Genomic DNA, 23,059 nt, shown 5'->3' with positions numbered 1-23,059 from the left:
TACGCAGGAGCACGTGACCGCTTGTTCAACCATGTTCGATTGGGAATAAAGGAGGAACGCTGCATCGCAGCCTTTTCGGACCAAAACCAATCGACTCAGCGTCCAAAAGACTACAACATATGGTCCAATCGCGGTCATACATGCTTTTATAAGAACGAAATGGCGCTTTTAGTGACATTTTGCATACAAATCCCCATCTAGTAGGGCGCAGTCACCCAGTTTCGGTGGAAGTGCACGAGTTCGATTGGGATTAAAGTAGGAAGGGAGCGTCTCAGCTTCCTCGGACCACGACCATTCGACTCAGCACCCCGAAGACTACAACTGGTGACATTTTGATTTTTGCCTTAACTTCCCCTTTAAGGCACACTGCCTCTATGTATTATAAGAATAAAAAGAATAACCTCTGCGGTGCTGTCACTACCATGACTGTATCAATGTTGTATAACTTCAAATCGATGTTCTCTTTGTCTTGCCTTCACTTCAATCACGATTTTTCGCTAGTGAACGTAACCTGAAAATTGATTCTGGACAACCTTTGGCTTCGTTGATACATGGTGATGACGGAAGAGTCAATCATAGAGATTATATCACTGAACAACAAGGACAATCAAGGCTTGTTTGCTGCTACTTCAAGGTTCATGCTAGGGAGAGCATGACACTTGAAGTAGCAGCAAACAAGCCTTGATTGTCCTGTTGTTCTGTATTACGCTCTGCCTCCGCGGTGTTGAGCACTGTCAGCATACTGGGCGCATCCTCCGGTATAAATTATATTTTATTTAAATAACATTGAGACGAAGAAAAGGTTGGAAGGCTCTATGGCCTGTGCGTCATCCTTTGTCTCTCGTTAAAACTAACATTTGCAGCTCGCCTTGATGTTAGCTTGCTTTCGTCTACAGTCGCCTACCCTTTCCCCTTGCTCTTTCAAGAACATTCCCCGTTCGTAGGCTCCTGGTTCACGCATTCGAGACGTAATAGAGCTTTAAAACATCAGGTCGTGAATGTCCGTTCTGCATCAGTCAGTATTGTGCTAACTGGTACACATTCTGACTGCACAAAATATGTCTTCTAGCGACTAGTTTTGGACAAACTACGGTTAACGGGCACACCTTTGGTCCCTTCTTTAAAACTTTCATCCTTGGCTCTCTATCTGAGTCTACGAACACCAATGTCAATGACTTGCTGGTCGAAAGTGCAATCACCTAAGGCGTTGAATTTGTCTCAGTCACAAATTCAAACTATCCATTATCGCGAGATTACTGAGGAGAAGGACACACTTCACAAATGGCACAAATTGAACTAACAAGTGCAGCATTACTACGAGTAAGGTGTGGTAACTCCATGAGAAACATTTTGGAAGGTCACAAATGTATGTCACATACAACAAAAGATCACTGCATTTGACAGTAGACCCTGTTTTGTGTCACAACGTTGGCAAGGCATTGCCCGGGTCTACTTTACAAACAAGTCAACTATATTTGATGGCTCAGAGCGATAGAGAAGTAATGCTGCCAGGTGTGCTTTTTGCCTCTGGAAAACCTCTGTACTTAGGCCTTGACGGATTATGCTAATATTTTCATGAAATTATGCTTTTCGCATTGCTGAAAAAATTGCAGAATTATGCTATTTTTATGCTAAAAGTTATCATATTATGCCGCATTATGCTCACATATGCTGCTAGTAATGTATAATGATGGTTCTGTGCAAAATAACAGGAGATTTTTTTGTAGAGGGCGTTGTTCTGCAGTAGCAAAAGTTCAACGGGGTAAACGCACCGTCCGACGTAGCTACGACCGTCACTGATTGTAGTGGACTGGACATGTTATCAAGGGAGTCATAAACCTACGACTTCCTGGTGCATCTACTTGTACTTGTAGAACATGTACAACTGTATGGCATTTGATGCGAACAGGCGGATTATTCCAATTTATGCGATTCGTATGCAATTTGCCTCGAATTATGCGATTATTCGATTTTGGTAGGAATTATGCGAAAAATTATGCTAGCATAATCCGTCAAGGCCTACTGTACTACATATCGTAAGTCAAAAGACACGCGAGTGGTAACAGTGGTTTCCATGATTTTTTTACTATGTTCACATTTGCAGCTCGAAATTAGCAAGACAGTGGTACTGAGACTAGGGCAAACGTGAAAACTACTGAGCAGGGGCTGCACCGAGACGCAGCAGTGACTGTGGGGCATGGTGGGACATTGTGATAGTGGATCATTGATGGCTCTGCGAACCTGATAGACAGCATTGGTGATAGGAATCTTTCCGGACGTCTAATCGCAGAATGCGCCCAAACATTGAGCATCACAATGCCTTGTTTAACATGCACGAGCAGTTAAATCGTGTGTGTATTTTCTCTATACAGCGGTCTTGGGCATAATGCGTTCACGTTCATCCCAGAATATGCATTCTTGATGACGGTTCAACTCGAAAGTCTGTAAGTTACCTTAAAAAGGAAAATGTTCCCCTGGCAGTTCACCTGCAAAGCAGGAAGAGGAAATTGTTCCTCAAATGTTCTCCATTGTTGCTCAATTTCGAAGCTAGGTTTCCTTGGCAGGGGGGGGGGGGGAGGTCAACTGGTGAAATCCACAGAAAATGGCTTTGAAGGAAATGTTGAGATCGGTATAATGTTTTAAGAGAAACATTGAAAAAGTAAACTCAAAGTAGGATCCCTAAATGTTTGCCATCTTCTCAATACAAATCATGAAATTGACGATTATTCTTTCCCATAAAGTTGATAATGATAATGATGCTGGCAGAGACTTTCTTAACAACCTCCGTTTCCGATGATATTCTACGCATACAGAATTACACCCTGGTCAGACGCAACAGGCCAACTCATGGCGGAGGCTTAGCAGCATATGTAAGAGATCATCTCCGAGCCCGAATTGTGAAGGCTGACACCCAGATGGAAATGCTCATGTTAGAGGTCAGCGTGCAGCGTTCCAACGTTCTCCTTGGTGGTGAGTACCGTTCTCCAGGCACTCCTCTGCAATTCTGGCAAGACTTGACGAATGCACTAGACACTGTCGTCTCCACACTGCCCACGTCATCTCTGGTCCTTGTTGGAGTCTTCAATGTCGATGGAAGCTCCCGCGACAGTCCCCAGCTAAACGGCTTGCTGCACCTGTGTACTTCTTTCGACATTAAGAACCAAGTGGACAGTCCTACCAGAGTTGGACCCAGGGCAGCCGAACAACCCTGGATCTCGCTCTGGTCGGAGACGACCATGTGAACTCTTGTGCCGTTGTACTTGGTACAGTCAGTGACCACTTCGCTATGGCACTTGATTTGCGACTCCCAACGTCCTTCACACCGACCGTGCGACGTGGCCGTAACATGGCAAGAATCTACACGGGTCAATTTGCACATGTCCTTCTAAATAGCAATCTAGAGATCTTTTGCTTTGCGCGGACGGAAGATGAAATGTGGGATATGTGGCTGGAGAAACTTGTCGCTGTCTTGAACACTCATGCTACTATCCGTATTTGCCGCCCTAAAGCTCTTTCCCGGAAATCCTTCCCCTGGAAGACGCCAGCTAAGCATGACCTAGTCCAGGAACGTAACGCGGCCCATCGACGGTGGAAAGCATCACCTGCAGACCAGGCTCTACGCAATGTCTTCACTTCTGCCCGAGACGAATCCAAGCGTATGTCACGACATCTCCGACCCACCTACTTTAGGGACCTTCTTGGTGCTAGTCAGGCCAACGCACGAAAAACCTGGCAAACCATCAACTATCTCAGCGGTCGTATCCAGGCCTCAGTTCCACCAGCCGTCAGTGTCTCACGGCTGAGTGATCAATTCAGCGGCGTTGTGTCAGACCCAACTAGACCACTACGTCTTGCAGCCCCATTGGGTCCCACGTAAAAGGAATACCTCGAAGCATATGATCCAGCAAGTGTGCAAGAGATCGCTAAGCTGCTCTTCAACATTGACGTGCACAAAACTTCAGGCAGCGACCAGGTTCCAGCTGCAATCCTCAAACACTGTTCTCCTGTCCTTGCACCGTCCCTCACCATACTAATCAATTCATTTCTAGCTTCTGGTGTTGTTCCCGCATCTTTGAAGATTGCGGATGTTCGTCCCCCTTCAAGTCAAGCGACAAAGCTGTCGCTAAGAATTATAGACCAATATCGTTATTACCAATAGTCTCCAAAGTCCTAGCACGGGTAGTCCACACGCGACTGTGTAATTTCCTCCGCGAAAATTCCTTGTTCCCGGTAAATTAGTTCGCATATCGCCCACTTCACTCCACAGAAGATGCCCTGACATTGGCTGTAGACAGATATTTGGAGACAGCGGATCAGCAGCGCCACACAGGTCTAGTACTTGTCAACATGAGCAAGGCCTTCGATAAGGTCAAGCACCAAATTTTGGTTACAGATCTATTTCAGTTTTGCATTACCTCAACAATTTTAGAGTACGTAAGCACATCATATGTTCATACATTACACGCTGCCGAATATGATAAGCTTCTAGGACTGAGCCGCCGAACTGTTCGTGTTGTATATACCTACCCTTCCCGTGCTGACGTTGAGCCCATTTTGCGTTGTCACAACCTCCACCCACTCAGCCTACGCCGCACTCTTAAGCTTTTCATTTTTACTTTTCGGTGCATCAGGTCCCTTGGCAGTCCCCTCATCTCCCAAATCTTCACGACCCGAAATGATGCTACCCACACTACCTCCCAAACCAGAGGCCAAACATCCAGTAGTCTCTTTCTCCCCCATTCATGTCCCGGCCAGGCCTCTACAATCTCTCATTTCTTGGTGCTGACCGCTTTAATGCACTACCCGCTATCGTTCGATCCCAGCGTACCTTGCCTGCTTTTCGCGCTAGCTGCTCACAATTTCTCCTTGTGCACCCTGTAAGAAGGCCATAGGCCTGTTGGGTATACCCAAGTAAAAATAATAAATACTACAACTACTACAACGGCGCTCAATTGGTTCAGGAGCTACCTAGGCTCGATAGAATCATGCTACGATGACCCGACTTGTAGATTTGATATCCCTTTTCTGCTCGTCTTAACCCTGCCTCCCCCACCCTCGCCATTGCTACTTCCATTTTCGCATTTTCGTATTTTTATTTCTTGTTCTCTTCATTTCTGACTCTTCTTACTGGTTGTCATCGCTTTCATAATATTGGGCAGGACTGCCCGCTTGACATGCGATGTAAACTAAATAAACAACAACAACAACAACAACGAACCGCCGTCAGTGAGTCGTCCTGAGCAATGGCCAGTCGTCAGCCCTCTCTCCTTCTGAGTGTGGTGTTCCTCAGGGAGGTGGGCTGGGTCCTCTTTTGTTCTCCATGTACACAATGGAAATAGAACAGATCACAGCTCCAGCCCACTCACAACTGTTTGCTGATGATATCCTGCTAGACGCCATCAGTCGATCTGTCGAATTCCCACACAGATCCCATCTACACACGTCTTGGCCTCATCCCCATCATCCAAAACGCCCACTGTAAACTACGCCTCCTCATGCTTCGTATCCACACCGCCAGAATTAGCAATTTCCTGTCCAAGCGCCTTTGTCTCCAGACTGAAGGCACTCAGTGATCCAAATGCGTATGTTGTCCCTGCCACCAGGCGAGTCTCTGGTGACTGTCGGCCGCTCGTTTCTGCTGTTAGATTATGGAACGCCCTGCCCCAAGAGTTCAAGTCCCTCGCCTGCCATAGACCATTCAGGAGACTTTCTAAGGTGTATTTTTATTGCCAGCCAGCATCTAGGTTTGGTCTTGGAGTGGTCCTACGAAGTGACTGTGTCTTTTGTTTTCGTTATCTTTGTCTTTGTTCCTTTTCCTTTTTCCCTTGCACTTTTTCTGTCTTTCTTTCTTTCTTATTTTCCTTTTGTCTGTTTCTGTTTGAGTATTTGCAGTCTGTGTTTTTCTCTCTTCCGTGGAGGCTTACTTGTTGTATCCTTGGCTTTTGGGCGTTACTTTATCGCCATCATAATATTGGGCATCATTCACGTCATTGCCCGTTTGGTCTGCGATACAAAATATAATTTCAACAACAACAACAACCTTCAAGCGGCAGTTTGGAGGCGGTGAAAATTGTTTCGCAATCTAGCTATACATTCGCATGCAAAGACAGAAATCCACAAACTCAAGTACACACTTCCTTTCATCTATCATACGTTTTCTTTCACTTCTCTTCAGGATAGTACAGGGAATGCTGGTAATTAGGAAAACACAAAAACTGCCAAAGGCGTACCTGGACTTGAAAGCTCTTCGCGACCTCTAGTCCGCAGCTTCAACTCTACCACTACTTCCAACACTTCAGAGCAAAATTAATATTACTTTGAAGAGGAAGAGCAGCGGTGATCATTGGTCACGCGAAACGATATGCTTCTGTTAGCGCCACCATTATGATGTGAGCGACCATTACTGAAAAAGCGACTGAAGACTTGCATTCGGGTTCGAATGTTATCGGAGAGTGATCAATTTCGTTCTTAGCGTTAACAAATTCTCCGATTCACTCAAATATTGAAAGTCTGCTGCTTTGGGGACTTTTAGAATGCCCATGAAAACAAATTCTTTGCGCAGCTGACGGGTTGCTTCGAACCTATCTAAATGGCACCAAGAATGCGAAAAATGGCAAGCAAAGTTTGGTTGTTTTCTTTAGGCCGCGGTCACACCGCACACCTTTCAGCTATTCAGCTGCTGATGTGTGGTCATGTTTTACTTTTTGTAACTTTAAAACGTGAAAACCACCCACCCATAAGGAAAGTGAAAATGAATTCCGCTTGACCAAATCTCATGGGGAAACATATGTTCCCTTTTGGGAACATTGGACAAATTAACGTTATCTTAAATTAACACAATTGCTTTTCTTTCTTCTGCGCGTAGTGCCTTTATGGACATACCAGACTTACTTTGGAGATGTGAATCCACACACTGCAAGACAGCGCAGTAACAACCAAGGGTTACAATCATTGGAAAGGTTATTATTATTATTTTCACTAGTTTGAGGGAAAGAGACAAACGGGAAAATGCTGAAGAAAAAATTGACTGTCACCACCAGGACTCGAACCAGGGACCCTCGCTTGTAGCTAGCGATGCTCTAACCACTGAGCTATGGTGTGGTCGTCATCCCAGCAGAGACTGTTCAACATTTTCATCAGACTTCGTAGCTCACACTTCCTGTGAATCCACACCGGCGGGTGGGACGCAGCCCTCACTGTACCCACACACTACACGTGCACTCTAGCACGCAGGGAGCCCCAAGTCATAAAATCTTCACTAGTTTGAGGGAAAGAGACAAACGAGAAAAGTCTGAAGATAAATTGACTGTCACCACCAGGACTTGAACCAAATTATTATTATTATTATTATTATTATAGACAACACATCATAGCATGAAAAGAAAATCAGCCAGTACGGGAGATGTGGGTGTTAACCAACCATGGTGAATAAAATAGTTAAGTTACGCGTTTGTTAGAAAGTGGGGATCCCTCATGGTGCAACAAATCTGCTGTTATCTAAACGTACTTCCTGGGTTTTTCTATTGCGTGTTTGGTTTCGCTAACAGGTTTTTGCAGTTTAATAAGCTGTCAGTACTGCCTCCTGGTGTTTTCGACAGACTCACCAACCTAAAGTATCTGTAAGTCAAGGTTACGTGCGTTTCTCATTGATAGTGACTACATTTTACTTGACAAGTAATCTCGAGGCATCTTGCAGCTTCATGTGAAGAAAGTAGTTGGTTGGACACACTCATTCCTAAAGAACTGCAAATGACCGAACCAAGTCTACGTTTCGGCAATATTGCCATCGTCAGGTACGAATGAAAACAAATGATGCTGTTGAGTACGAAAAGGACCACTGACGACATGTTCCCCAGACATTGCAACGGACAACGGGAACAAGTTAGTGGGAGAGACATTTATTATAGACGACGAGACAAGAGACCAAGACGAGCAAAATGACTACATTGAAGAGTGAGAAAGAGAGAAAGAGATCAAGTCTGAACGGCAAGATAAAGGGCCTGGGTAGCTATGGCAATTATGACAAAAGGAGACAAAAGGTGAGTACGGGAGTGCATGCAGGCCAGCTAGAAAAGGTACGGGAGGAGGTACCTAACAATGCCATGAAGGCCAAAAAGAGCAGTTTACAGCAAAGTCCTACCGCCGCACAGCATTATCTCTCGCAATAATAATAATTGAACAAACGGCGAGGAGACAACAATTTGATAACCTCAATCAGTAATACAAGCTGGATCGACATTTGTGTACACTTTATTCATGTACTGTAAAACTGTGGAGACAAATTGCAATAAAACGATGAAAATGTGAAGAAATGGTGTAGAGAAAATGAGGATTCAAACAAGTTTTCGTACAACACTCATCAGGAATCTTCGTTGTACTAAAGGACAATGAAAACAAAATTGAACTATTATAGAAAATCTAAGTTAGAGAAATAGAACTAAGAACAACAGCAGTGAAATTTACAAGTGTGAATTTTCTCAATGAAAGCGAGAGCAATAACGAATGCGGGTACTAACACTAAACTTGCAACTGAAAAATGAACAAAGAAGAGAAAGGGACAAAGTGATAACAAATAACAGCAGTACATTACACCTAGAAAATTAACGGCCAAGCTTGGCCGCACCAAACATGACACTTTACTTGAACAATTTCAACCCAATTATACTATCCTTCTGTACACAAATTAGGCTTATACAGACGCTGACAGATGGCTTCCAAAACTTTTAACTGTAGTCCATAGCCATGACGACCACGGCACATTACAGTGAAAGAAGAGTCGGAATACGAATTGCAACAATCAGGACTAGCCAACAGATGATTGTACACTGAAGACTTGCTACCACGAAACCTACGCACAACGGTAACATTCTCACCGGCACTCCCACGATCACTACAATCGTCGTTCATTGTTATTACCTGACGATGGCCAAGTGCCGAAACGTTGTATTATAATGGAATGGTTAAGAGTTGCAGAGAATTGTGGAATGGTTGAGTTCACCCAATTGTGTAAATACTATGAAACTGCAGGCAGCCTCAAAACTTCTTCTCAATCCAGTTATTATGATAATAATTAGTTGATATTATCCTACTAGTTACAGTAAAACCTGTCAAGGCGACCACTTGGATAAGGTTGGTTGGTTGGTTGGTATATCTTATTTTACTTCGCCAGAATGAACAGGCATTGCTGCCTTCTTGCCTGGACAAGTGGATTGTCCAAGCTCTCACAAAAAGACGAAGAAAGGAAAGAAATATTACATGAGAGTGTGAAGCATGCAATCTTATAAAATAAAAATAATAATAACATTTCCATGAGAGTGTGACGCATGCATGATGAGAGAGGAGAGATAGATTCGAGATAGAGAGAGAGAGAGAGAGAGAGAGAGAGAGAGAGAGAGAGAGAGAGAGAGAGAGAGAGAGAGAGAGAGAGAGAGAGAGAGAGAGAGAGAGAGAGAGATAAGGTGACCACCTGTCCTTGAAGACCACTGAAACAACGACCAAGGGATGCTATTTCCAGTGAAATGAGCCTTGATACGGAGACCACCTGGTAAGACCACATTTTGAAGGTCCCTTGAGCGGTCGTCTTAGACAGGTTTCACTGTACAGTGTGTAGTATTCTTACATGGGGCCTCGTGTCGCGAATCTCGATGGTTTCGCGCAATTTGGGGTGGGCGCTATCTGGCTCCCTGGCAACAACGGCAACCGCAGGGAACTCACTCTGCATGGCCACATACAAAATTGCAATCTGGGTGGGTCGTACGGAACTGGTCTCCCCATGGCTTCTCTATTGCCTGCCTTACCGATCGAGAACATCACACTACACATGTGGTTCTCTATCCATGCTTTCGCTTTAGCTCTATACGTTGCTGCACTGTGATATTGTTCCATTGTTCCCTGCACTTACCTATGATGAGAAGGGAACCAAAACGTTCGGTTACTAAATTGGCTTACTTGACTGCGTGGATTGCGTCGCGACTGAAACCTTTTTCGAAATACGGGAGAGTCTGTCCCTATGGGCTTTCTGGTGGCGTGTGAAGGTATGGGGGAAACCATTAATTTTTAAATTGCAATAAGTGCAGTGCTAACACTGCCTACAAGTTCAACATTATACGGGCCCATGAACATTGAACTGTTTTGCAATTTTCTCAATGTTGCGTTCATATTTGTCTGCGTACTTATGCACAGGAACCTTGCGGACAACAAACACCTCTCCAGCCTACCTGCAACAGTCTTTGGGAATTTGAGAAACCTTCTCTACATGTGAGTCACTGATCTTGTTTGCCACAATTCTAATGACTATAGTGCCCATCTCCTATCGTTGACCGCCCCTGATCTGCACAAGCTGCTTCCCCGTCAGGCGACGCCATGACCGAAATGGCTCTGGAAACTATGCGTCTGAGCACCTCATGCACAACAATCACGCGAACGTAAGGTTGGTTGTCCAGGGCAATTAATCGGGCATGAAAGAAAATGCACCGGATCCTCAGCCGGAAACATACGGATGGCTAGAATGCAAGAGAGGTCTGCAATGTAATGTCACAGACTGTTGGAGACCCTTTGAATGTGGAGCACATACGTCGCCAAAAGGTTTAATTCATCCCAGACGGGGCCGATCGATCTCTCCGATTGAATGGCCACGAACGTCATAAGATCGCCGCAGGGAGGACACCAGATTTTGATCGGTTAACGTTAGGAAATCTCGGGGCTTCATGGCTTCAGGAAGTGGCAACCGTGCCTCCAGGTTAGCATATTTTTTGTTAAAACGTTATAAAGGCGCTTGCATCAGCAATTTCATGCCTCCAGTCAAGAAGACACTTCTCACATGGTCTCGAACGTTTTCGTTGCCCTTTCCTCAAGGATAGTACATGTACATGTACCGATAATGGCTCAAATACAAAAGTACAAAGTACTACTACGTATAGTACATAAAGGCAATGTGAAAACAACAAAATTGCAGCGAAAGGAACCAAGAGTTGCAACTTCTCTATCAAAAGACAACTGTCAACATGTGCTAGTTGTCGTGATTTGGGTCAGGATTGTCACGTGGTAGAACTGGATTGCAGTATCCTGTGATAGAAGGGGAACGATACAAAACCTTCGGCAGTCACTTCCTTAAATTCTGTTCCATTACTTTAACCACGTGCCAAGCATGAATGAACGTTCCAGACAAAGTACCAAATTCTGCCAACTGTTCTTCCGGCATTGTCCTTGGGACTCCGATGAGTGAGGGCGACAGCGATGCAGCTATCGATGTTCGCCCTCTGTATGGCAGTGGTTGTGAGACTTATCATCGCACCCAAGCCACCAGGTCCTGAAATCTGAAGCCACCCTGGTATAATCAGACATAGTGTTGACTGGACACGAGCAATACGTATTAAGCTGGCTGTGTTTCTGAACACAATAGTCTATCGTATTAATTATTGTTGAAAGGAAAAGGAAATATAGATACGAGTTTCCTTTTCCTTTCTATATTTATTATTGGCCCAACATCCAAGTTTCAAATATTAATTATTATTCTTATCTTTTTCATCTTTCCCTCGAGTGGGTCTATTGTTATTAGGCAATTGTCTGTTATAGTCACCACTATAAATAAAATCCAATCCAATCCAATCCGAACACAAAACACCACTGCGCAGCAGGTGACAACGAGCATGTCCGAACATAGTATCATAATTTGGGACATGGTTCGGCCTCATTTCCTCTGTCCTGCGCTGATGAGTCAGCAAAGGACGAAACAGCATGCTGTCCCCATATTGAGTAAGACATGTGTGCAATATTTGCCAGGACGACAGTGAATCGCATGTAAATACTCATCTCGATAGTGGTCGATAACGTCCTGTTCTGAATGAGATCATGACTTGGGAGGCTAGTCCCATCAACACAACATACCGATGCGTACTGGTACATGCTTTTTCCGCCTGTGGTCCTGGAAGATTAGAACTGCTTGTCTTCTCGTCATATCTATCTTTTCATATCGTTAAATGCTCGTACATGTGTGTAGTGTTCTCATTCTACTTTACATGATGTACATTGTTATCACGAACTGCAGTGATTTAGACAGATGCGGCTTAACACGGCTGGAATCGAACATTTTCGAGAATACAACCAAACTACTAATAATGTAAGTGGAGGCAAGCACAATGTCTGTACGTGACGCACTGTTATCAGCTTATCATGTTCCACTGCCCGAACGGTGCTCAATACCCAGGTTAGATATAGACTTTCTTCTTTCTACAAAATCCACATATCTCCTGACACTGGGGTGAATAATGGAGTGTGGTGATGGGACTTACACACAATAGACAGACTTGAAGCTGTGTTGCGACTCTGCCATTTTATGTATAAATGTAAAGAACGATAATTTAGAATTGCGATACACAGAAAGACCTGAACACTCATTTCACAAAGGCTCTATTGTGTTCAAAACGACAGCCACAGCGGCAGCGTACTCTGGCACGGCAAGACTATTTTGTCAGTATCTACAACTTCGAGTCATGTTGCTGGTGTGTGCGGTCGGCCAGAGAGCGTGTTTCGTGGCGGTGAAATTCCTTTATAGCAACGATATTTGAAATTGAAATGTTCATTGCAGCTGCCTAGAAAAAAGTGTTTGCTCCCCACACTGGAGCTGGCGCCTTTCCGCCGACTTGAGGTGACACTTGACTGACTCACAACTGTCATCTAGAGCACGCGAGAAGTCCATCGAACCTTCCACTCCGCAAACCTGCAAAAAGGTACCACTCCCTGCTCAATACACGGTGCTCCAGGGAATTCACCCCTCACCAGCCGAGGTTGAGTAAGCTGAGGAAGATTGTGTCTGAAGGTTACCAAGTTCTCACGGTCAAGGAGCGACACAGACTGACGCTGCTATGTTGTGGTCATGAGATGGAAACGGAGCGTCCCTGTACGTTTGTATCCCTGGTCATCGTTTGACCTGGAGAGCAAACGATGTAACGAACGCGAGCCAGTTCGACGACGCGATCAGGGTCCCAATTCCAGCGCCAGGTTTCGACGTTTTGGTGTGTTAGTGCTTGTGGTGGGCATGCAAGGGACACATGTCCTCCGACGAGTACATGATCTGACGCTCCGACAGGGGGGATACGATATGACAGATGAGTCTTCTTCTGGTACGTTGGAGATGACTACGTGGAGGCAGGACTTCAAATCGCCTCTGGAAATACAGGTACAGGTCGTGAAGTACACGTGCTGGTTTAATCCTGCATTTTGCGAAAGGTAGCTCAGCAGGTCGCCAGCCTTATCAGTGACATCAGTGGGAGGCCATGAGGTGTATTCTGCGTTCATTTCTCCTACCAATAGAAACGGAGATTGCATATTGCGGAGACCTAGACAGGCTCCAGTTGGAGGCCGAATGTGTGCGGATCTGTGTTTGGAGGACGATAGCAGCATCCAACTGCAAGTGTTCGTAACCCCGAAGAGTGTGCAACTGGCATTCACCCTGCGCTGGGCGAAATTCCTACATTACGTCATGAGTAACTTGTCATCCAAGGTAAATTTGTGTTCCTTGAGATTTCCGGAAACTATACCCGGAAACGCTCGTAAATCAAGGCTGTAGCCTCGACATTTCTAAGTTTTGTTTGAAGACATTTCGGACGTACAAGTCGTACTTTCTCAAAAAAACACTTGAACTCTTTCTTCAAGCATCCATGGCCATCGACAGGAAGAAGTGAGGACGCTGTCAATGATACAAGTGTAGCTTGGCGAGGCAAAAAAATATTGTATTGTCGTCAAGGATAATCTTTCTGATATGTGTGCAACTCAGCTGAGAAATGCTCCTTCGACGCATTCTCAGTTTCCTCAATCATTCGATCTTTGAAGAAAGCACCGGAAATATGCCGAGGGCCCGGGGAAGAAATATTTTTCGAAGAGACTGACTGCACTGGCGAAAGAAGAAGGCGATGATCTGAAGAAGTGAAGATTCACCATTGGCATCGAAAAAATAGTTTTGTCTTTGGGATCAGGGGCGTTATTTTACTTCTTGATCCGGGACTGAGATAAGAACCGGAGTTTAGGCCGTTTACCCTGAGGAAGCATCCCGGTTTGACTGCGAATTTTAGAAGAATTCATCGGCATGGCTCATCGCAGTGCACCAAAAATGACGCAATGAGGGAATTCCGCCGAGCGGGCTTCCATACAGGGACTGATCAGGAGTTGCACACTCTTGGTGGTTATGAACTCTTGGTGATACATTTGGTTGGTCAGGTTCAACCAAAAGTAATTCGAAGTAGTTCATCGTGATGTTTGGGCGAGGGCATAGTGGGGTGGTCTAAGACCATGATTGAGAAACAGATGGTACCAGGTTCAAGTCCTGCTTGGGAGCGGAAGGATTTTTCCAGCCATGCTGCGACCCGTGGTTAATAGGGAACTCGTGGGCTGGCCCGAGGGAGGCATGGATGCAGTGAATGGAATTTACACTCTTTGACCACTTTGTGCTGTCTGATCTAATCACCTCCCACCGCTTTAGGAGCTGCATCTGCGCCTTGATCCACAGAGCGTGGTGGCGTTCCTGCGGATGCAGACAACTCGGCCTCCAGCCATATCTCACGCGAAAAGTGAATTTTTTCCTATGGCTTTGAATGTAAAAAAGAGAAGAAACACATGAGAACGAGTTATGCAGCAACTATCCACGACTGTAACAAGATGATAAACCCCCTCTCTCGCTGATCCAGTGCCTGCACACTACTCTGCCTGGCAGCAGCTCCGATCTAACTTCTCCGTATTGCCCCCCCCCCCACTGAAAGCAACGCAGCTGTTGGTCCATTGCCATAGTTTCCTGAACTAATCCGGCACTCACTCACCCCCCCCCCCCCATCTCTCTCTCTCTCTCTCTCTCTCTCTCTCTCTCTTTCTCTCTCTCTCTCTCTCTCTATCTCTCTCTCGCTCTCTCTCTCCATCATTGTCTGGCTCTCAGGTTCTCACTCTTCACACACAGTCTTTCTTTTCTCCCTTTCCCCCATGGTGTGTGATGTGCGCCTTGATCCGGAGACCATTGGTCGGGGGAGCGCACTTCACCTCACCGGCACAGCTCAATAGCACCTACACGCCCTTTGTAGTCTATGTTCTCTTGATGTTGTTGTTGTTTTTATCTTCCATTCTATGATCTATGTAGGCATATGTGCACTTTCATAAAAAAAATTAAAAATTAAAAAAAAACAGCCAGAAAGTGCGATAATAGGGCACAAAACTGACAAGCTACTGAGACATTCCCCTCTTCAGTCCTACGTAACCATGAACCTTCCAAGTTAGACGGCTGTTGGTTTGCGGAATGGAGGTGTGTTAGAGCTAGGTCTCAGGTCGCTGAATGTCTCAGTAGCCTGTTAGTTTTGCGTCCTATTACACTGTATCGCACTTTCTAACTGTTTATCATCTTGTTACAGTGTGGATAGTTTCTGGACAACTCGTTCTCATGTGTTGCTTCTCTTTTTTTTTCATCTATTACTGGCTCAGTATCCGAGTTAAAATTTTGGTTTTGAAGTATGCTTCTTGTATTTCTTTATTTGAATTCTCAAGTACGATAATGCGTCAACGCCTTGCTGATGCGGCTCAAAGCTCAATGCGAGGGCACATGTTGCCATGGCATTTGTGCGGCTGGTTGAGAGGTGTACAACTTCTGAACGTTTTTCGCAACGCTGGTGCAAAAAAGGTCCAGACTGAATATCGCTAGAATGTTTTCACAGCACGTTTTACAGAGATAACGGTGAGGCTTTTCTTGACTCATTATTAGACAAAGGGGAGTGATTTTTGTTCGACATGGTTGAACTACAGAGATTGGAGAAACTAAGGATTTCTCTTCTTGGCATGCATTCTTTCATGTTTGCTTGCAGCGGGTTAACTGCCAATCAATTACAATTTCTTCCCGGAAATATATTTTCAAAAATTACTGCCCTGAACGAACTGTAAGTTACTGGAATGCACATGTACTCACTTCAGACCTTCTCACACATGAACTTTCACGCAAACATTTTTAACCTTCCCTGGCACTATCCATTTGGTTTCAACATCTTGTCCAACCCGCCCGCATAAACGCTGATAATACACTTTTGGTAATGCACTCAGGGCAAACGTTCTCAGCCACTCACTCATTCACGTTGGTGGATGTGCGCAGTCCGCCATTCCTCTACACACACCCGCGTCTTGCCTCTAGGACCACCATTTTCGTCATCTGGGTCAGGTTGGGCAGGTCGGGTCATCCAGGATCCCGGCCCTGGATGAAGCATCCTGCTACACAAATGTGCTGTGGAATCGTGCACACTTGTTGTGCCACCTTGACATTGCCTGCCTGGTCTGAGACGCTCAAGGCACTCGTCAAACGTTTTACGCCTCATAATTATGCAGGCATACCTGGTGACTGGTGTGCGTCCATTGAGGTTGTTGTGTACAGTGTTGCTTTCCTTACTATGAAAAATCTCTTTCCCAATCCGAAAATCTTGTTTTGGTAAATTTTCATGACTTCGTTGTAGTGTGGCGATGATAGCAGAATTTGTTCTCTTTATTGCTATTATAAAATTGTTGTCTCCCCGTCGATTATTTACAATTCGAAAACGTTGTCTTAATGTCATACCTGTTGACATTTCGAATTCATAGTTAGTTTCTCCATTCCGTGTAGTAGCCTGGTGGAGGCGGGAAGGTCAACCTGTCCTCTTGGTTAAGTTAAAATGTGTGATATTGCGCAGTTGCAAACTGTAATTGCTGTTGGTGTTGTGCTTTTATTTATATATAATGTTGCGCACCAAAATCTGAACAACGAACTACATGTAGGGATGGCAAGGTTCTATAAGCCTATTCAGGATGGCCATGCTCACTATGAGTGTTGCAGCTAGGTGTCAGGTCACTAAATGTCTCAGTACTTCTTGTTAGTTTTGTGGCATTTTGTCGCACTCGCTGACTGTATAATCTTATGTTGGTGGATAGTTAGTCATAACTCGTCACATGTTGTCCTTCTTCTTTTTTTCCATTATGAAATTGGCTCTCCATCCGAGTTCAACTTTGCGTACTGATTTTACAGATATCTTTGTTTTAGGATTTAGTAAGTTGCTGACTCGGAATCCCAAAAAAAGTTGTTAGAATAATAGGCTCTCGCAGAATATTGGCTCGAACGTACAAGTACTACTCTATGCCAATGGTTGCTCCTTTGCCTGATCTCCTCACCAGGCTGACTTAGTGATAGCAGAACTACTGATGACGTTGTGTAATTAAATCGACAGGAAACGGGCGTTCGGCATTTTTCTAGAGTACACTGTGATAGGAATGACTTGGCTAGTGCACACAATTTCCTCATAAACATCACAAGTTCTAAATTTCAAGAGGTAAATGTCGCTCCAATGGTATTTTTTCACTGTACCAAATAATTATGGTGAAATTGCAATTACGTGCTGGCTTTCCCAAACAGACACATCAGCGATAACAATCTGGCCCTAACCGCTGTGAACTTGTGCCCATTGGCTGATGTGGAACCTCATTTGAAGACTTTTTCCGCGCGGCCCGCGCTTAAGGCACAAGTGACACAAAGTAAGTCAGACTTTTCTCTATGGCAATACTCCAAAATTAGCTCTAACACCAGGACCGAGAATCTACAATAATTGTTAATCGTGTCCAGCCGTCCTGCTGCTTTTTAAATTAGATTGGTGCCATGCATATTCAAGACATAATGGACCTAAATTCTTGAGTGTTGAGGGTTAAACTAGTTAACGATAATAACCCATAGCTGTGTTTTACCTTCTTTTTTCGTTCGTCCCTCTTGATATTTCCACTTTGTACAGTTGAGGCCACTAACTAGTTGATTAGTATGGTGGAAAGGAAACACCTGGCAATATGGCGGAAAATACACACCTACCCAATCACGCTCTCTAGGCTGTAAAGTTCTAGCACAGAGCTCTCATTCTCACCACCACCACCATCAGCACTTATGGTATTTTATTTTTATTTTTATTTACCGCCATATTGCCAAGTATGTCCTTACCACCATGCTAATCAACCATAATCACAGCTGGAGTGGTGTTCTAAACTTCATTCTCCCGAGTCAAGCTCCGTGCGATGACATCCCAGAAGAAGATTGCCTGCTGAGTCCAGCGTGGACGAAATGTATGTCGCTATCTAGTTATGGCGTTGCTGTGTCATCTTCTATGTGCCATGCGCTACCTGGTGTACCAGCCTGCTATGTCGGATACCGCCAACCATGCACCGAGTAGGCGCGAGGCGCGAACTGATGGTGGTAGTAGTGAGAAGGAGAGCTCTGTGCCAGAACTTTGCAGCTTAGAGAGCGTGTGTGGCAGTCGTGTGTTTACCGCCATATTGCCAGGTGTGTCTTTACCACCATATTTATCAAGCATAAATACAGCTTCAGTGGTATCGTCAACTTCATTCTCCCGAGGCAACGAACTGATCTAATAAAACCAACCCAAAACCAAGCAAAAAGTCTAGAGGCGCTTGCGATCCCCGGCCACAGAACTACAGGCTAGCAGTCACATCCTTTATTCCTGAACCCACAAATTGCGATACAGATTGTAAACCATTCGAGGGAAAAGAAAAACCCATCAATGAAAAAAAAGTTATTTTACCACGCCAGACGGCTATTATTAGGTCATTTACGAATTGTAGTATATGAGTTAGTGGTCACGCACCTACAAAATACTATTGTAGGATAATATTAAAATTGCCTAGCATGCCTACAAATCCGCAGAACATGCCAATATAAAATAGGCCAACACATGAATAATGAAGGCGGTTACGTGGATAAAAGGCGACATCAGTCGAGAAAAGAAGAGCCTACTCAGTATTCTCTTCCGCAAGTAAGATGCCCTGCAACCACGGAGGCGCGTGGTTGACCACCTCAGCAAACCAAATGTAAGTTTGCAGCATGGCTGCAGGACCACAGGCTAGCTAGATTCTTAGCACTAAGTAAACGGGACCATTGCAATGGCTGACCCCATCATACCAAAAGCACTACGGGGCAAGTATGGTCAATACCCAAATCATTTCGCCAGGATCTCACGGCATACACGGTGCATGCCCTGAAATACCGTGTACAAAGACGGTCGGATCTCTTGTGATCGACCAAGGAAAATTATGAAATCCACGAAAGGGACAGAAAAGCTTCCAATCTCAAGCTACTCACAGCCATGATCATCAGTTAGAAATCCGAAGTTCATGAACTAGTTGTGGTTCGCGATAAATGCGGCTGGAGGACGAGTTTTTTCTAATCCGTAGGAACGCCAGCACTCTCTCTGCATGAAGGCGCAGATGCAGCTCCTAAGCGGTGGGAGGTAAGTATATCAGACCCACCACAAAGTGGTCAAAGACCGAAATCACATTCGCTGCATCCCTGTTTCCCTCGTGCCAGGCCACGAGTTCCCAGTTATCTGTGGGTGGCAGCACGGTTTGAAACAATCCCTCCGCTTCCAAGCAGGACTTGAACCTGGTGTCCTCTGTTTCTAAATCATGGGCTTAGACCATCCCACTACGCCTGCCTGCATTCCCTATGCCTGCTTGTAGAACTAATGAAAAATAATGCTAAATAGCTTCGCCTACTGGTAACCAGTACCACTAGGTAAAACGTTTAGCAAAGAATTATGCACAAGGGGAGATGAGAAAAAAGAAAAAAGAGGAAGAGAAGGTGAGACGTGGCACAAGAGGGTCTAAAACACACACTGTGTAAAGACCTACACCGAAAGGACGCTAGAATAACTAGTGGGGACCATTCGACCGTCCTTTAGGCTATACCTGGTCGTGCAAAAGTTCTATTTCTGACTAACGGCTTGAGCCTCATCACATTTCCAACTGTATTTTCCCTCTGTATAACAATCTGGTGTGTATCCTTGCTTGTTCCAAATCCTCATATCCAATTCTCTTTCCCATGCAGTGGTAAACAATTGTCCTGGAACAGGAACACGAGTTAGGTGTTACTCCCAAAGCGATGTGTCAGATTACTTTTGCCATTGTCCTATTGGCGAGGTGTACACGGGTTCCTCCTGTGTAAGCCAATCAATTTGCGACGCTCGGGATCGGTATCAGGCTTGTAGCAAATATCCTACCTGCAAGGGGTCATTGGATGTAGGCTACCACTGTCACTGTGGAAGTGAGTTCAACCTTATTGCATCAAACAACCTTAATGCATCAATGTGTAGCATTGTTCCAGAGTGTTCATTGTGTGCCCGACAAGCAAGGTGCGTCGCTACATCCGGCAACCACACATGCCTTTGCAATGAAGGTTACAAAGGTGAGGTGCAGAATAGAGAGAAGATGGCAATAACTCACATTTAGTCAGTGCAATTATTATAATTTTTAAGGAAGTCATGTATTATTAATGTGCCTCCCTTTCTTTTTCTCTCCCTATCTCCTTTCCCTCTCTGACAGCATCTTTCTTTTTTTTCCCTTTTTAGCTTGCCGTGGTTGGCTATCACCTGACCTCTCATGTTTATTGGCAGTCTTCGGACGGGCCAGGAGATGTTGAATAAATAAATAAATAAATAAATAAGTTGGCTGCCGGTAGTTACGATAATGTGCATTCCCTTTTCCGTGCACTGGAATAATGTAGGATACATGCAACAGCCTACTGACACGGTGTAAATTTGTGGTTCACAGCAGGAAAGGGTGTACCAGTTTGCTGTCACAGCACTTCTGCTTCTTTTTTGGTGGTTTTTACACAAGAACTGTGGGTAGCAGCACGGCTGGAAAACATCCTTCCGCTTCCAAGCAGGACTTGAACCTGGTACCCTCTGTTTCTCAATCATGGTCTTAGACCATCTCACTATGTCTGTCTGCCGTGCTGCGACCCACAGTTAATTGGGAACTTGTGGCCTGGCACGAGGAGAACATGGATGCAGTGAATGGGATTTTCGGTCTTGGACCACTTGTTGGCGAGCTGATCTACTCACCTCCCACTGCTTTAGGAGCTGCATCTGTGCCTTGATCTTTGAAGGGTGGTGGCGTTCCTACGGATGCGGAAAACTCGGTTTCCAGCGGAGTCTCACGCGAACCGTGAATTTTTTTAATTTTACACAAGAACTCTCCAATTTTAATTTGCGATGTTAGCAACTTTTGATCTTTTTCTGAAAATATGGATGCGATTTCAGCAACTTGCACTTGTTTTGGCACGGTTGCGAAAAGTATAATTTGCGAAAAGGTATGGCATCTTTGGTATAGGGCTACTCCGAAGTATGCCTACTTGAAGTCCATACCTAATATACATGTAATACTGATTGCAGCCCTATTCTAAGATGCCCGTCACGAATCATTTCGCATTATCTGGGTGGAGTGGGGTTCTAAAAGACTGCCCCTATAAGTGTTTTCACTGGTTTGATGGAAAGACGCAAACGGCACAAGTCTGAAGACAAAATTAATATTTAAGGGGACGGCTCATCAGGTGTGCAAGATCTAGAATGGACTCGCCAGTCAGTTGTAGCGCGTCAGTACCGTCGGTCAGTGTCGTGCAATGTTATCGCGTGAGATGATTGTTTAGTAGCTGGTGGTGTTAGCGGACATTCTAGCGTAACTTGTAGTTTCTTGGTCCTTTTTCTTTACTATAAAAATATTAAAATTGAGAGAAAAGAAAAATGGACCAAGGAACTACAAGTTCCGCTGTAATGTCCACTAACACCACCACTTAGTTCCTTGGTCCTTTTTTCTTGTCTATAACTTTATCCTTGGCTCTCCATCCGAGTCCATTCTTGAACACCTGATGAGCAGTCCTGAACTATACGCCGAAATGATCGTCGTGTGAAACTGCTGCTTATTGTGCATCTAACTTGTCATATTCGAAGTACAGTGCTGTTGTTTGACCGTATTGTCCAATGGTCTTGCCAGTATCGTCATCGACATGCATGTACATCCGCCAACGTCCTTCACAGCTGAGACTTTCAGCTCGTGCTTGTCTTGGTTGCGCTCACCTTCCCCTCCTATGTTATCATATAACTTAGAACCTTCCAAGTTGGAAGGCTGTTGGAGTGCGCATCCAAGAGTGGGTGGCGTTCCTTCGGATGCGGAAAAGTCGGCTTCCAGCCGAGTCTGACGCGAACCGTCATTTTTATTCATTCAGTTCATCATGTCCTGTTTCCGTGCAGGTAATTCTACAGATTGTGGAGATATTGATGAGTGCCATATCACAACAACTAGCAACTGTCCAAGAACAAGTCGATGTGTCAACACTCCTGGCAGTTACTTTTGTGTTTGCCTCCCTGGATACTTGGCCAACTCGATAGCAGAGACAGGTAGGCTCACACGAAATGGTCTTCTCTGTGTATTTTTTGTATTATTATTGTATTTTATTATTTTTACTTGGGCAGTCCCAACGTTGGGACTGCCCAAGTAAAAAATACAATAATAATACAGCAACATACCCCTATCAGGTCTTTTTACAGGGTGCCCAAGATGAATTGAGGATAATAATGAGTGCGAAGGAGTTCGGGAAGCGCCAAGGAATGAAATAGATTTGTATCCAGCTTAAGTTTGCACCATGGGTAAAGAAATGGAGAATATTGACTTGGCCTCGGGTGACTTTATCAGTGTGAGCGCAGTAAACGGCTGTATTTAGTTATCCAGCAAGTCGGTTATCCAACGGCGCCGCACTGACAGCTCATAGCCTGTGCAAGTACACTAAATTCCATTGATAGTTGAATAAAATGTGGACAGTGAGCACCATGAACGTTGCCATGACGCGACATCACTGGAACGTACAAGTCAATCTAGACAGTTGTCTAAGGTCCTTAGGCTGTGTATAGTGCTCTACATGTATGTGCAGTGAACAGAGCGAGTAATACAATGATCACACAGCAATGAAGCAACCAAGTCCTTTCCCGCCGTTACTCGGATTTTGATGTGAAACACTCATAAGACAGCATGACCCAGACTAGCATTCACAAGAATATACACGGAGGGCCTTGAGAAAGGAGGGTAGAGGTGATGGAGGTAGTGGTAGAGGAATAGTGGCATTCTATACATGTAGCACACACACACTACTCTAGTGTGCAATTACCTGTAAACAAAGCGGTATACGTGTGTGCTGCATTATGACACATCTCATTGTGTCCGAGCGTGGTGTAACAACAAAATG

The 23,059-nt window shown here is 44.8% G+C and overlaps 1 protein-coding gene across 1 annotated transcript in view; it reads left to right on the top strand.

Moving 5' to 3' along the window:
* Window positions 1–23,059, top strand: part of LOC135828318 (uncharacterized) — a 64,381-nt gene that overhangs the window by 29,800 nt on the left and 11,522 nt on the right. Inside the window, exons 7-14 of the mRNA XM_065340767.1 lie at window positions 2,373–2,444; window positions 7,548–7,619; window positions 10,183–10,257; window positions 12,047–12,118; window positions 15,837–15,908; window positions 17,402–17,520; window positions 19,871–20,227; window positions 22,071–22,217. Coding sequence (XP_065196839.1) covers window positions 2,373–2,444; window positions 7,548–7,619; window positions 10,183–10,257; window positions 12,047–12,118; window positions 15,837–15,908; window positions 17,402–17,520; window positions 19,871–20,227; window positions 22,071–22,217 — 986 coding nt within the window. The remainder of the gene's footprint in view (window positions 1–2,372; window positions 2,445–7,547; window positions 7,620–10,182; window positions 10,258–12,046; window positions 12,119–15,836; window positions 15,909–17,401; window positions 17,521–19,870; window positions 20,228–22,070; window positions 22,218–23,059) is intronic.

This window comes from Sycon ciliatum, chromosome 12 (genome assembly GCF_964019385.1).
Source record: "Sycon ciliatum chromosome 12, ocSycCili1.1, whole genome shotgun sequence".
Lineage (NCBI taxonomy): Eukaryota > Metazoa > Porifera > Calcarea > Leucosolenida > Sycettidae > Sycon > Sycon ciliatum.
This window is presented reverse-complemented; position numbering and strand designations above follow the sequence as displayed.